At 40.8% G+C, this 15,957-nt stretch overlaps 1 protein-coding gene across 1 annotated transcript in view; it reads left to right on the top strand.

The window, feature by feature from the left end:
- Nucleotides 1–15,957, top strand: part of LOC146643776 (ras/Rap GTPase-activating protein SynGAP-like) — a 50,623-nt gene that overhangs the window by 24,642 nt on the left and 10,024 nt on the right. Inside the window, exons 11-17 of the mRNA XM_085395941.1 lie at nt 3,317–3,518; nt 4,348–4,538; nt 6,608–6,812; nt 7,210–7,788; nt 11,158–11,676; nt 11,771–11,932; nt 14,429–14,640. Of these exons, the coding sequence (XP_085252067.1) occupies nt 3,317–3,518; nt 4,348–4,538; nt 6,608–6,812; nt 7,210–7,788; nt 11,158–11,676; nt 11,771–11,932; nt 14,429–14,640 (2,070 nt within the window). The remainder of the gene's footprint in view (nt 1–3,316; nt 3,519–4,347; nt 4,539–6,607; nt 6,813–7,209; nt 7,789–11,157; nt 11,677–11,770; nt 11,933–14,428; nt 14,641–15,957) is intronic.

The raw sequence follows: 15,957 nt of genomic DNA, 5'->3' as shown, positions 1-15,957 counted from the left end.
CGAGGCATGATGTCTTCCACATCACCGGGACCCTCTGCAGACTCAGACTCAGCATAAACAGTTTATGAAAGACTCCACACAGCTGGGGGGCACAGGCCTTGAGGACAAGGGGACTCACTCCGTCTGGTCCAGCAGACTTGCCTGAGTGAAGTCTCCTCATTTGCATCTCAACCTGGTATTGAGTGAAGGTGATGGGTGGGGGAGGGGTGTTATAAGCTGTTACTCACCGACGTTGAACTCTGAGCCACCGCTCTGCACTCAAAGAATTGTCTTGAACATCATAACGAATTCCCCTGGTGTAACTAGGCCCCTGTGATTAGGACATCAAAATCGCACACAGTGGTAATTTATTTGACGGCTTTAAAGAACTGTTTAGGATGTGCTCTCAAGGTCACACCTGTTATACCAAAAATAACTTTTAAGATGAAACTCAGGCTTATTCTTAATTATCCCTTCTAACAGTTACAGACCTGAAACAATTAACTGATTAAACTTAACCTTCTGGATGGGCACTTTTTTGTCAAACAAGTTACAGAAAAAAAATCAAAACAACACTCTGATAAAAGAGACTCACTTTGGTGACACTGAGATAATGAAAGTAATTTCTTCCAGTCATACTCTGAGTTTTTAATTCCACACGTACATATAATAAAACATCAAAAGTAGCCAATCACATTTTATATAAAAGAGTATCTTTGAAGAGACCTTAGTTATGAACTAATCCAGTACAAATATTTTCAGGTGAACTTGATCAGAAAATTGCGGGCCATTAATTTGGAGTGTCTTAAAGTGCACACTAGGATTCCTGTTATAAGTTTTTAAAGTGTGTGTGCAACATATTCATATAACAATAAAAATCCACCCTTTTCTCCTCCTCACTTGCCTCCATAATTTTCTTCAAAACTGCTTTGATCCTTCGCTCATACCGAGAGTGCTAGCTTGTGGCTGCCTTAGCTAAAGCTAATGCTCTGGATAGCATTAGCTTTAGCTGCTTTGCCTTCATTAGTGTCTTTAAGATGTCTAAGTTCACCGGGGGTTTGATTAGGTGTGTAATTATGTTTGTTGTTTTGAACATTTTTATGATGATCCCTCGCTGTTTACTTGCTTACTGAACTTCTCGCTCAGAGTGAAGAACGTGCTAATGGCTACAGCCAAACTGTAACAACACCTGGCTGCTTATAGCGTGTGGCTGTGGGTGTGTGAGCGACTATTTGCCTGCTGTGCTTTGTTGTGCATCCATGAAACAGGCAGGCTCGTAATACGACATACGTAAGGCTGACCAGTCTGGACCGAGCGTACTGAAAATCAGGCGATCAAGCAGAATATCTTCAGTTCTTGTACTTATTAAAATTTGATGCCAGCAACATGGTTTAAACAAAGCTGGATCAGAACACTTTTGTAATAAGATACAAAGTAAAATCATTTAACAGTAGTGTTTGTTGAGTTAAAATAAGAATTTAGGTATTTAATATGTCTACTGTATAAAATGTTTTAAAAGGTTCAGAGAAACAAGGGAAATCTCCTTCTGTGAGGTTTAAGGTCACCAACTAATGCAACATTAAAAACTGTGATTCTGTCACTACACTCAACAACCAGGGATGTCTAATTCATTTTATATCGTGCGCCACATACAGCACACTTTCATTCAAGACCAGTAAAACTCCCCTTTCTGTCAGTGTAATGAAGTTTAACTACAGATTTAATCCCTGATATATCTTGATATAAGAACAAGCACTGCAATTTCAACAGCACATCTCAGTTTTTCTACACGATAACGAGATGCTGCTGTAGTAAATTAAAATAAATCAGTATGCTTGTTTGGGCTTAAAATTAAAGAAATAAATATGAAAAATTACAGAAAAAGCTTTAGTAGTTAATTCCCCAGACTGCCCTATAATTATGAAACAGAAAATTTAAAAATCACTTAAAAGAAAAAAAAGTGGACACACTGTAAAATACAAAATAAAACAAAAGACCTCCGGGAAATTTTTTATTTAAATTTTTGGACTTTTCTCTCATTTAATTTTTTACCTCTACTAAATCACTCTGAGACCCTGGGATGGTCTCTATCAGTGGATAAAGCTGTAAAACCTATTAAAATACATGTAAAAGTCCAAAATTTATGCTTTCCTTGACATTTTCCATCAGTGCCCAGTGGGCTGGATTTCAGCCTGTGCTGGGCCAATTCTGGCCCTCGGGCCTTATGTTTGATACCCCTGCTCTAAACATCTATGCATCCACAAACACATGTTAGCTCTTTCCCGCTTGGTTGCCTATTAAGGGTAACCCTTTTTTTTCTTTCCTGAAGGGAGGGGTTTCCGGCCCACTTCCAGAACTTCCAGTTTACTTACTGAAGCTACGCTCGGAAAAACTCGGAACCAATTGCAATGGTCGTTAAACCACATCTTTATTGATACACATGTTGAGGTGTCTTAATCCGTCATTAACTGCACCAATTAAAGGGAAAACATAAATGAGACAAAGAAGAAAACTGTCATGTGGTCTGATTAAAAACTTTTTTTTGGAAACTATGAAAGAAGCCAAAAGAGAGAGTCTTGGTTTTGGTATAAAGTTAAAAAGCCAGCATCCGTGATGGTATGGGGGTGAAATAGTACACTTCTGTAAAAGCTTCCTGAATGCTACATGCAGCTTTTGGGAGCAAACCCATGCTACCATTCAGATATAATCTTTTTAGGGAAGGTCTAGTTTTTGTTTGTTTGAATATTATTAATTTATTTTTTTTACAATAAGACAATGACAAAACACATTAAGCATGTATTAGAGCATTAGAGCAGCATGGCTCTGTAGTACAAGAATCCAGTTGCAAAACCGGTGATTGCAGTCCAGACTCGTCACCCGCTGAGAACATTTGATGCATTTCAAAATGAAAAATGCTACAAAGGTGCTCTGACTTGCTGAGCAGCTGAATTCCTACATCAAGCAAGAATAGGAAAATGGTTAGCAAATGCTCACAGTGTGCCGTTATAAGAAAAAAGTGATGCAATGTAGTGGTAAACATACCCCTGTCCTGGCTCTTTTGACACATGTTGCAAACATAAAATACAACATTTGCATTTATTTAAACATTAGAGTTAAGTGATTTGCGCATTATTTGGTGCAGCGTGCTGTAACACACTCATAATATCAGAATTACAGAACAACAAGAAAGTCAACAAGCCTTTTGAGTGTATTTCATATAAAACTGTAACAGCTCAAACCCTACGCTTTAGATCCGCTAACAGAGCGCGCAGCGTGTTTCCAAATTCATCTCTTGTCTTCACGTGTCCTACAAATGTTGCCTGTGATGTGTGTGCAGATTTGGACCCAAGGAGGAATACATGTATTTCATGAATGAGTTCCTGGAAATGGAGTGGGGCTCCATGCAGCAGTTTCTCTATGAGATTTCCAATTTGGACACTGGAGGAAACGCAGGAGGGTTCGAGGGCTACATTGACCTCGGAAGAGAGTTATCCATGCTCCACAGCTTACTGTGGGAAGTCATGGGCCAGCTTAGCAAGGTAGGTGGAATAACTCGATGAGTTCAAATAAACATTTGGTGTCTGTTTGAAAGTTGTTGTTAGTGGAAAGTGAACCATAGTTTTCTGACAAACACAGGAGAGCAATCAGCTTTCTAAAAACTGAGATATAATTGGTTTTATAATTAAACTCCAACTTCCTCTCACAGTCCACAGACATGCATCGGGTTAAGTGAACTGGCCATATGTGTGAATATGAGCATGAATTGTTGTCTATCTTTGTGTGTTAGCCCTACAAGACTTGTCATCTGTCCACCTCTCGCCCTGTGGTGGCCCTCTGAATCCGTAAACATGTCAGGAATTGTGCAATGCTCAATTTCCTGATAGTTAGCTAGCTGAATGGAGCTGTCAATAAGACCCCTGAGTGAAAGGATGCAAGTTATAAATGAAAGCTGGAACACACGATTAAAAACCCCCAAAAGACTGATGTGATGTGTGGACTGGCTGCATGTTTAATAAAGTAGAATATGAGTCAGTTTCATTGAATCTCTAATAAATATTTATTATAGCTTTAAGATATTTGTATGGCAATTTCCTGTCTCTGCGCCCTTTTTTAAAATCACTCCCTGTCAAGCCTTAACCAGCAGTATAATGAATTAAAACCTAGCTCATCAATACACAAGATAATTCCTTTTACCTTTTTATCTCGTCTTTTTTCCGGTTGGATCTTTCTCCCAGTTGGCAGTGCTGCTAAAACATAGTCAATAAAATAGCCTGCAGCGGGAAAATAAAAAAGAGTGTGGGAACTGCTGTTTGCAACCATTTGAGCTTTTTGTCTATTCTTGATTTTGAAAACCTGTCCGTTCTGCAGGATGCTATACTCAAACTTGGACCCCTGCCTCGACTGCTGAACGACATCAGCGTCGCTCTGAGGAACCCGCAGCTTCACATGCCGACAAATCACCAGCCGGACCGACCGAAGGACAGACTCTTCTCCCGCCCGTCCTTCAATCGTCTTATGTCCTCTGATTTCCAAAGTCTTATGATGCGTGACTTAAACAGGTACCTTCTTGTGTTTGTGTTTTTTCTTGCCAGCGATTCTGGACATGAAAATATATTTGCATACACCCAAAGGGAACAAAGCCACAGCAGGATCAGTCCCTGCTGTGACTCTATCAAGACAATATATATTATGCTCACTCAACCCACATAAAGACAGTTTCACAAGGGTGTAATTAGCGACAACACATAAAAAGGCCAAGAATACATAATAAGAGAGTTTTTATTAGCTCAGGACTACACGGGTGTATTTCTAAGAGCCTCTAATGCTAATGCTAATGCACCTCTTCAGGCTTTTAAAGTATTTTATCAATCAGTAAATGTGGGCACCATCTGTTCCCAGACTCTCCTGCCTAAGCTTTTTTCCCTGTGTGCTTTCATTCATGCTAGCGCTGTCAGATTGTCAAGAGACTGTTGTGCCATGACTGCCTGTCTAAATGGCCCTTTAACGTGAATAACAGTGATTACATTTTGTGGCGCATATTTTGTGTTTGTTAAACGCAAAGTGCAGTCATGTGAAAAGAACATTTGCACATGACTGTGCAATAAGTACACCCTTACTGCTTACACAGGAGGGTAAGTAGCAGTCAGCTGCTGCTAATCAAAGGTACCTGATTGACTGATTATCAGCAAGTGTGATCAGCTTTATGAAAGTTTGTTGGTCTGGAGCATTCAGGTGTGTGTTAAACGCAATGCTGGAAACTTATTTTTAGTTTCTCTGCACAAAGAACAAAACAAAAAGTTACATCTTAGTGTCTACAGGCCTCAGTTAGCATGTCAAATGTTAAAATTCATGACAGTACAATTAGAAAAAGATTGAGCAAGAACAAGAAAATGTCCTTTTGACTGATGAGACCAGAATGAGATGTTTAAATGTAATGCACAGCCCCACATTTGGAGAAAACCAAACACAGCATCTCTGCAAAAAGAACCTCATACCAACTGTTAAGCACGACAGTGGAGTGGTGATGATTTGGGTTTGTCCTGTGGACACATGTCCTGGGCACCTTGCAGTCAGTGAATCAACCATGAACTCGTCTGTATACCAAAATATTCTAGATTTGAAAACGAAATTGGGTCATGCAACATAACAATGAACACTAAGCAGAGCAGTGAATCTCTAAGAGAGTCCAGACCTTAATCAGACTGAAATGCTGTGATGAGACCTTAAAAGAGCCGTGCATGAAGAAATGCCTGCAAACTTCAAAAGAGTGGGCCCAAATTCCTCCACAATGACTGCAATTAAATTCACCTTACCAAACATTTTATTTGTTAGGGACGAGACCAGAACTAAAACTGTAAAAATTCATTTAAAATCTGCTCATTGCAAATTTAAGAGGACAGTGATGAAACACCTGGAAAGTCAACATCAGGAATGACACACCTGCCGGCGTTAACTCCAAGAGGTATCACACTGACAGAAATCATTCGTCGGATTAGATAATTGTTTTTTTTTCTATAGTGTATACTGTACTCTCATAGTTGTAATGCATTACTTGCTACAAGGCCTCTAGTGTCTAGTAGGAAAATAAAATCAGTCCGCCAAAATCGAAAACTAAGACTTTTCCCATAAATACTCCCTACGTATACAGTTTTTATTTATTTATTTTTTTTGTACTTCAGATGGGGTGTGGAAATTATGGTTATAGAGTTCATTTTGTGTGTCACCCATTCTACCCTGCTGGATCACTCACTACTGAAAAACGCACTTTTATTTAGTTTCAAATGTGCGATTTCAAATTCGACTGCTACACTTTGGAAAAAATTTAAGCTATTTATCTGATTATTCAGATTTATTTATATATATATATATATATATATATATATATATATATATATATATATATATATATCAGTTTAAATCAATACAAGCAATAAACAGGGGTTACAATATTAAAATACCTCCTTTGTATCAAGGAAAAAAAATTGCCAGCTCTGCAGTTGCTGGACTGCTGAACTGCTCTACCACCTGAGCCAAAGCCACATGACAATCAAATGGGATAATCGAAGATAATGAGCAGAAATATCTTGATGGAGCTCTTTGGTAAGGTGTCTGTTTATTTTTTCTTTAGTTCAATAGACATCTCTCGCCTGCCGTCCCCCACTACTGGAGTGTCAGCTGTAGAATCCCTCACGTCTAACCTGAACATGAGGCGGCACGCTGAACGCGACCTTCGTTCGTCGAGGGAAGTGTTCTATGTGACCCGCCCACCCCTGGCTCGATCAAGCCCTGCGTACTGCACGAGCAGCTCGGACATCACAGAACCTGATCCGAAGGTACTGTGGGTCAGTCACCTTGCATGTGTGATAAATTTCAAAAATCTTTTTTTTCATGGATGCCAGACTGCCACACTTGTTCATACCACCCAGGATAAACAACAAACCACTAATGACTCTATTAGAGTCTGAGAAATTCAGACCCTGTTAACAGTCAGTGGCGTCCCATGTCGGACAACAAATTGGTTGGTTGTTCGTTATTTAAAAGGGACAGTCCACATTAGTAACCATATCTATGAGCTTCAGATTGGTCCCAGAGCTGTTTTTCCCATCTTGACAGATGGTCATCCTAAAAACAACATATAGGCATATATTTTCTTTGCCATGAGCCAAAAAAAGCTATTTATTAGTATCTATGCTTCTCTTTGGTGCTGTATTGTTTTCTTCTGTCTCTCAGGTCCACAGTGTAAACAAAAGTGTGTCTATGATGGACCTTCAGGACTCTCGTATGAACAGCATTTCCAACCTGAACTCTGTGGGAGACATGCTCACCTCCTCTCAGGCCTCCATCGCAGGTCTCGGCCACAGCTTTGGGAACCTCGGCGGTCCTCTTCGTATGGGCGGGCATTTGCCGAGTGGTTCAGCGGGCTCTGGTCTGAGAATAAGCCAGATGGGTCATGTAGGGGGCCCGACCGAATCCATCTCTCAGCAACAGCAGCAGGCAGCAGCAGCTATGCACTTCCCCCTGTCTTTCCAGAACCCACTATTCCATCTGGCCGCCCAGAACTCCCCGGCTCAGTCGGCCCAGCCTCCCCCTCCTCTTCTCCTCGCCCCTGAGCCTGAGAATGGCCATCACGACTACCCACCGGCCTTTGGCAACAGTGCTTTCTCTCGCAGCGAGGACTTGTCCGCCCTGCGGTCACAGAGCAGTCTGGTACAGCCGAGCATCGTCCACTCACACAGCTACAGTGATGATTTCACCCGGCAGAATCAGAGCAATGACTATGCCTGGCACCAGCTGTCGCTGCAGGTTCAGGTAGGAGTCTAATTTTTCCTGACACATAGAATAAGAAAGTTTGATGTTTCTTTGGGTTTCATAAATAACAGCAAAACATATACAGTTAGGCTCATATGTATAGGGACAGTGACTACATTTTTGCAGTTTGCTTCTGAAGACAGCTACAGTGGATTTTAAATTAAACAATCCATAATACGTGATTTAAGTCCAGAGTTTGGGCTTTAATTCAAGGGATTTAACAAATGTATGTCATTAACTGTTTAGGAATTTGCAGCCATTTCTATACATCAAAAAAATTAGACTGGAAAATTTTTAAATATGAGGATTTTTTTGAGTTTTCAAAAATTATATGGTGGCTCATCTGATGCTTTTTGATTTTTCTGATCTCATATGAAGCAAATCTCTTAGAGGACTTACTATTTAAGCTGCTTTAGCCTGACAACAGTTGTATCTGCAAGCCACTTTGCAACCTCCTCCTTTCATGCCATCTTTATCTGTTGTCATCAGTGTTTTCATTGTTTTACATGCATGTTTTGCGTCTGCTCTCCTTGGAGATGTCAGAGTAGATTTAAAGCATTAAATAGTACTGCACCCCTTTGTTTCTTAAAAGAATATATTAATTAAAAAAATTATATTATAAAAGTTATATAAACAATGCATTTATGCTGGCTATTTTTGTTAAAACGGGTATCATTTTGTGTTGTAATACAGCAATGTGCAAATGTCTGGAGTAACACTTTGTTTCTTTATATTTTTGCTTCCAAGGAGCCAGACTTTCATTTTTTTTTCACTTTTTCTCAAAAATGGTCTTGAACGGTACTTCATCAGGCTTTCTTTGGACTTTGAAAATGGTCAGGTACAAGGACTGAACTGAAAATGAGTGAAAAAGAAACCGGAGGAGTGTTTTGTTTGGTTTTTGTGATTCACTTAACTCTAAACTATGAATCATTAAGGCATAAAAAGGCACCTTACTCAAGGGATAAACCAGTGTTTTCTACACACAACATATAACTTAGCAAAAAAATAATTTAAATGTTATATTTTGCCATTTTGTTACTTTGTTTTTATAGACACATCATTTGTTCCCTGTATTTAAATCAATGAAAAATGCCAAAGATAACGCAATTTGTCAGGCCCAAAAGCAAAATATTTTTGCAACAACAAGGTGATTCCCAAAGACTGATTAGCTGTAACCTTGGCATATCTTAGCTTGGTGTGCAGTGCGTCCTTAAAAAAAATCTGAGGAAACTGAACAAGAGGACAACAGAAAAAGAAGCGGTAGGCCTAAAAAATTATTTGCAAAAAATGAACAGTATCTGAAGAAACGGGGAAAATATCCAGCAGAGAGCTAACACAGGACCTGAAGGAAGTATCTGGGCCTTCAGTTTAACTACTGTTCATCAGAAATAGTTTCAGTGGAAGGGTGACTGTGAAGAAGCCATTATTAAAGAAAGGAAGCATGGAAAAAAGACTTCGGTATGCCAGATTACACAACTGGACTGAAAATCAATGACAACAGGTCCGATTGAGTAAAAAATTTGTAATTTTTTGGTTCAAGTTATCATCATTATATATGGACGAGCTCAGGGGAGTGACAACCATGAGGGTCTACAGTCATCTGTAAAACATGGTGGAGGCTCTGTCATGGTTTGAGGCTACATTTCTGCCACTGGTGTTGCAGATTTGGTTAAAATTGATAGACATGCAATGTTATCTGGGAACCAGCCTTATTTTTCAGCATGATCCCAAATGCACTGCCAATGCAGTAAAAGCATACCTGGATAGAAAAACTCACAATGGCACACTGTCAGTCATGGATCTTGGCATAAAACAGAATAAAAGGCAGCAGATATCCAAAAAGAGCCGTGAATGTCCATCAAGAAACCTGGAGAACTATTCATGCCGATTACTTAAAGAAATTATAATAAAGCTTTGTCAGTTAGTTAAGGCTGCATTGAAGAATAACCATGGTCATACCGAACACTGACTTTTAAGCTCATTAGAATTATATAGCAGTTTTTACCTCATATATTGCATTTCCATGTATTTCCATGTTTGAATAAATGCTTCGCCAATTTCCCACTTTCCTAGCAAATATAGAGCAACAGGAGGTGATTCAGAACAGTTGCACAAGTTTTTTTGTTTTTTTTTTTAATTCCCTAAATATATGATTTAAAATATCACTACTGCGTCTTTTGCATGTTGTGATGAGGACGGCCACAGCCAAGCTCTGTTAAAAAAGATCTGTATTGTTTTGGTTGTTTTTTTTGTAATTCCCAGCCAAATTGCCTAACATACTTGCCATTTATTCTTAGTGTGAGTTTAACACCTCGACTGAGTCACTGAATTCAGATTAGCAGTTGGAGTCCATTAGGTCCTCCTTGCACTTTTGTTTTCGCTGTGTTGAGACTGGTTGTCAGATTTCATATAAAGCTCAAATGTTTTTTTGTTTTGTTTTTTTAAATGGCCCTTTCCTGAGCTGCATGATATGCAAATGCGACAGAAACCTAAGGGTACTTGACAGGCTACAGACAACGCACTGAAGTATCATTCACTCGCCTGCTCTGCTGAACTTTATAGAGCGCTTGACATCCATCACACACTGTGTCCTCATTTCGACGGAGCTGGATACTCGCGGTCGGTCAATAGGGCAGGAAAAAGTGTTGAAATGCAGATACTACGCGGGTAGTTATTAATCAGTCTGTGTCGTAAGATTGAAAACTTGAGTTAAAGCAATTAAGTTAAACTGCCATTTGTTTAATAGAGTTTAGAGATTCTCGCATTTTACAAAAAATGTAAATGAAACGGCTTGTAATGAACTTTTTGGCTTTTTGGGGCTGTTGATCCATCACAGTGACAAGTTTACTATGACATCTGTGTAAAATGATAGCGTTTAATGACGGTGTCATGTAGTTGAGCTATTTCTGTCCTGATGCGTGGGGCTTTAATGGAACAAACATCACAAGCCTCCTGCGTATTAATGCAGATGGTGTAATCAGGAGAGTGCTTTATGAATTCATTACCTTTCCATCTATCTGTTTATTCATATGCATACGTCTGATGTTTTAGCACTAAATGGCTATTCATGACCATCCACACCTCTCGGGTTAACTGGGGCGGGTGTGTTTATGTCTCCAGTGTCAGAACGAAACATCAGCTTTTGGTGGTTATATACTCACCTGAAGGCCGAACCCAGAAACCCTGGGTTTCAATTAATATGTGTGGCACTGAGGTAGTAGCCATTAAATACAGAGCAAAGTAAAGGTTAAAGACAGGCTGATGTCCAATCAGCTGCTTTTGTGTTTTCACATGCACCTCTGTTCAATAAGTCAGAAAGGTTGAGTGAGTATTATTAATTATTTGCCTTTAATTCTCCTCTTCTCTTAGGAGTCTCTTCAGCAGCAGCACCTGATGGGCGTCACATCTCAGACACCCACAGGCACAGGCACGCCTGCATCTTTGGCCACGCCTCCCACCACAGTCCATCCTGTCCGCCAGACATCCATCGCCGCCCAGCACCTCAAGTCCCAGCGGTCCATTAACACCCCGGCCACTTCCACGCCTCCAAAGGTCCGTCCTCAGAGCAGAAACCTCCTCCTTAACTCTTCTGAAACAAACTCGAGCGGCAGTCAGCCAAAATCCCGGCAGGCTCAGCAGCAGCCACAACAGCAGCAGCAGCAGACGCAGCAGCCGACGGTGCAGACGCAGCAGGACGGGCAGCTGTCGGTGACAGACAGTCCGGCTCCTGGGCTCCCGTACCAGACGAGCTCCGCCAAAGAGAACCAAGTCCCGCCGGCAGGCGCAGAGGAGGCAACGGACACGCCCACAAAAAGCACCAAGAAGCCTCAGCAGTCACAGCTGCAGCCGCCACAGCAGCATCTGCTCAAGCCAGTCGTCAATAAGCAGGTGAGTTTCAAAACAACAAAAATATACACAAGAATCACTGTTAAATGTCATGGGACAGAATCTAACTACTTAGACCAATACGTGCTTGTTTCAGGGTTCTCAGTCCACTTTGAACACCCCGTCCCTGAATGAGCGGACGGTTGCCTGGGTGTCCAACATGCCACATCTCTCTGCTGACATCGAGAGCCTGCGGCCGGACCGTGAGGGCCAACTCAAAGAGTACTCAAAGAGTATGGATGAGTCACGGCTGGAAAGGGTTAGCAATTTTTTCCCCCCCTACACCTCTTCAAATAATACACATAACGTTTGCACCTTTCGTCCACACGTAAACGGCGTTTTCGGTCACTGAAAACGGAGATTTTTAAAAACTCCGGCCAGGGTGGATATTTTTGAAAACTCAGTTTTTGCATTTACGTGTGGATGAGAAAAACAGAAAACGCAGCATCAAAGGTGTGCGCCTTTTTTGACGTCACACTGTGCGCCACGTTATTGTTTTGGTGAAATGAATTTCTACAATACTGTTACTGTTAATTCTACTCTCTGCAGTTTTTAAATGCTTACATATACACACAGTTACTGTCCCTCCACACATACCACTCGGTTCTGCTTCTATGCTCCATCCTTGTTTACTATTTCCCACCGAGGCTTCTAGACTTCTGATTGGCCAACATTTCTACACGGTTAGGAATATATCGCCACCTGTTGCTTTGGCATGTTCCTAGCAGCGTTTTCCTTCATTTCTGCGTTTACGTGTGGACGGGATTATTTTTTTAAAAAGAAAACGGAAAATCTCCGTTTTCAAAAATACCCGTGTACGTGTGGACGTAGCCTCAGTTAATGCAATGTGTTTAGGCTCTGTGGCTGCAAACCAGCACAAATTATCACCCTTCCACCACTTGACAGCTGGTATGAGGTGTTTTGTGCTGGTGTTTGGTTCCTGCAAAACGTGGTGCTGGTCATTATGGCCAGACATCTGCACTTTGGTCTGGTCTGTCCAAAGGGTTTTGTTGTGAAAGTATTTTGGTTTATTCTTTCTAGAGAAAACAGGCTTTCTTCTGGCAACCCTTCCAAACAAACCGTACTTGTTCAGTCGTTTTCAAATTTTATTGTCATAAACTTTAACATCTAACAGGATAACTGCGGCCTGTAAAGTCTGAGATGTATCTCTCGGATTTTTTGTCATTTCACTGAGCATTTTGCCATTTGACCTTGGGATGAAATAGCTGGGACGTCCACTCGGAGGAAGATTGTGGCATTGTGTTTACTAATACCTGAATGCCCCAGACCAGCAAACTGCCAGAACTTCTGCTTTTCTAGAAGAGCTCACAGTTGTTGAAGATCAGTTAATCAAGTGCATTTGATTAGCAGCACCTGCCCTCTGCTTACCCTCTTAGTTCCTATAGAAGCTTTAAAGATGTACTTAGTTTTTTATAGGGCTGTAAAGGTGTCATCCTTGTGTAGCCATGAATCACTTTGATCACTGCTGTCACATTCTGACCACTTGTGCATCTGCGATGTGTGTTGGATCTCCTTCATTGTGTCTGATCAGGATCCTTTAACTGAAGTTTAATTTAGAAGAAGCAGCTGTGCAGATTCAAATTTCTTATAAAGAAATTTTGGGGCGACCGTGGCTCAGGGGGTTGGGAAGCGCATCTGTAACCGGAAGGTCACCGGGCTCTCTGTCCTGGTCGTTGTGTCCTTGGGCAAGACGCTTTACCCTACTGCCTACTGGTGTTGGCCAGAGGGGCCGATGGCGCGATATGGCAGCCTCGCTTCTGTTAGTCTGCCCCAGGGCAGCTGTGGCTACAACCGTAGCTGCCTCCACCAGTGTGTGAATGCGAGAGTGAATGAATAGTGGCATTGTAAAGCGCTTTGGGTGCCTTGAAAAGCGCTATATAAATCCATTATTATTATTATTATTATTATTATTATTATTATTATAAAGCATGGTGATGACTGAATATTGTGTTGCTGTGTTTAAAAAATAAAACAAACACAAAAAATGCAAATTCTTTTTTTTTTAAAGTCAATGAATGCGGGAGGACTGTCGTATGCTGGCATCTGTCACAGCTGAGGTCGTCAACCAAATGTTCTCCCTCAGATGCCTCATAATGTTTAGGATACTGCGTTGACAGATTGGCCCTGAGGGTACAAATTGTACAACACAGTAAAAATCAACAAAAAGACAAACTGGTGTGTGAGGATCTTTCATTTCTGTGTGGATCAGTTGAATCAGACTGATGCAGAATTTGATATTTGCTCTGTGCACAAGTTTGAGTTCCCTTGTGAAATCACACATATGCACAAATGGTCAGAACAGGACTTGTAAAAATAGCAGCCACGCTGGAAGCAGCCCAGAGGTGCACAAGGAGATGACCTCAAATGGAAGATTGGCTAAATATAAAAAGAGTGCAGTTGATTTTTATACATATGCATGCTTCTCTTGCCTCCAGATTGGAGCTTTAACACAATTATGCAGGGGTATTGGCAGAAAGCATTTTGTATAATGAATAACTCCCACACTTGCGCCTATTTTAGAAACAATGCAGTGCTTAAGAGATTGAAACTGGTGCACATTAAAGCCCAACACTACTCCACTTCACATTTATCCCACTTGTTGCTCAGCATAAAAGAGAACTGAACAACAAAGTGTCGTCTCCATGGATAAAATCACTCATCATTCAGGATTTTTTTTTTTCGGAATACCAATAATGACATGAGTGAAGTGCAATTATTTCATTCATTCTTTCAGGTTAGAGAATACGAAGAAGAAATTCACTCGTTAAAGGAGCGACTGAAGATGTCTCATCGCAAACTTGAAGAATACGAGCAGCGACTTCTGTCGCAGGAACAACAGACCAACAAGATCCTGCAGCAGTATCAGAACCGCCTGGAAGACAGCGAGCGCCGCCTGAAGCAGCAGCAAATGGAGAAGGACTCTCAAATCAAAGGCATCATCAACAGGTGATTAGTGTGGCGTTCAAGCTCAGGCTGGTAGACGTGAGGCTGTGCCAGTTACTGCCGGGCTTCATCGTGCTAATGAGATTTATCACACTGATATACATTTTTTTTAGTTGGCTCGCACACCAAAACTTTAAGTCAACACTAAGTTTCAAAATAATGCCCAACATCACAATAAAATATCTAACTGTAAAGTGGAGTGCGATGAAACAGAAATGGTGCTTTTAGCATGGGTTACACTCAACACTCATGGGACCTGGTCAGATAAAGACTTCTGTCATTAGCAGTCCATTTTGTTTAAAAGCACTGCGAGCTGTAGACTGAAGCTCTAAAAGGTGGTTAAAAGATGGTCACCAGCTTCTCTAGGTTTCCAGAAATTGCCTCTAGCTGTTCTGAAGCTCAGAATAACACCGCTCGGCTGAGTGGAGGAAGCAGCATTAAATGCCATTCGAAACTAAACTCAAAGACCTTCACAAACTATGACTAAATATTAAGTACTGAAATGCAGCTTGCGTCATGCCACATGTATCATTGTTCAGCATTTTGGGAAACGTTCTCTTTCTTTCTTGCAGAGAGTTTAGAGAGAAGATTGGAGACAGTTAGCATTAGCTTAACCGTAGCGTTAGCATTAGTTTTTAGATTTCTGTTGGTTTTTTTTTTATAGGATTCAGAGGATTTCACTATGTATTTCTTACTTACTCACTTACTTTTGAAAACTCTTTACGCCAAGCTAAACGCCCCCTGCTTTGACTCTGTGGAATTTTTGTGTAAAATCAACTGATCGTCACCTTTTGTGTATTCATCCACCTATTTTTACGCATGTTACACAGCACATACAGTGGATACTGCACTGTGCAAATGTTTTGAGGCGCTGCTCATTTCTTTATATTTTGCCTGGAAAAATGGTAAATAGATGTAGCAATTAACAGAGTTAATATAATTTTAACCCCCCCCCCCCGCCCCTTTATTCTTCAACACAGCCTGAACCCCTTGATGCAGCTTTCATGTCATTTCTTTAAGTAGTCTTCATGAATAGTTCTACAGTCTTCTTGAAGGACATTCAGAGCTCTTCTTTGGATGTTGGCTGCTTTTTTTGTTCTGTTTTCTGTCAACATGATCCCACACTGCTTTATAATGTTAAGGTCCAGGCTCTGGGGAGGCCCATCCATGACTGATAGCATTCCACTGTGTATTTTTCTATCCAGGTAGGCTTTTACTGCATTGGCAGTGTGTTTGGGATCATTGTCATGCTAATAAATGAAGCTGTTGCTGTTATGATGTCCAGATAGTATTGCATGGCACCTCAAAACTAATATTACC

This window comes from Rhamphochromis longiceps, linkage group LG22 (assembly GCF_057381845.1).
Source record: "Rhamphochromis longiceps isolate RC_006_pf linkage group LG22, R_longiceps_female_GT1.1, whole genome shotgun sequence".
In the NCBI taxonomy this organism is placed as follows: Eukaryota; Metazoa; Chordata; class Actinopteri; order Cichliformes; family Cichlidae; genus Rhamphochromis; species Rhamphochromis longiceps.
Note: the sequence above shows the minus strand (reverse complement) of the source record. Positions and strands in the feature narration are given on the sequence as shown.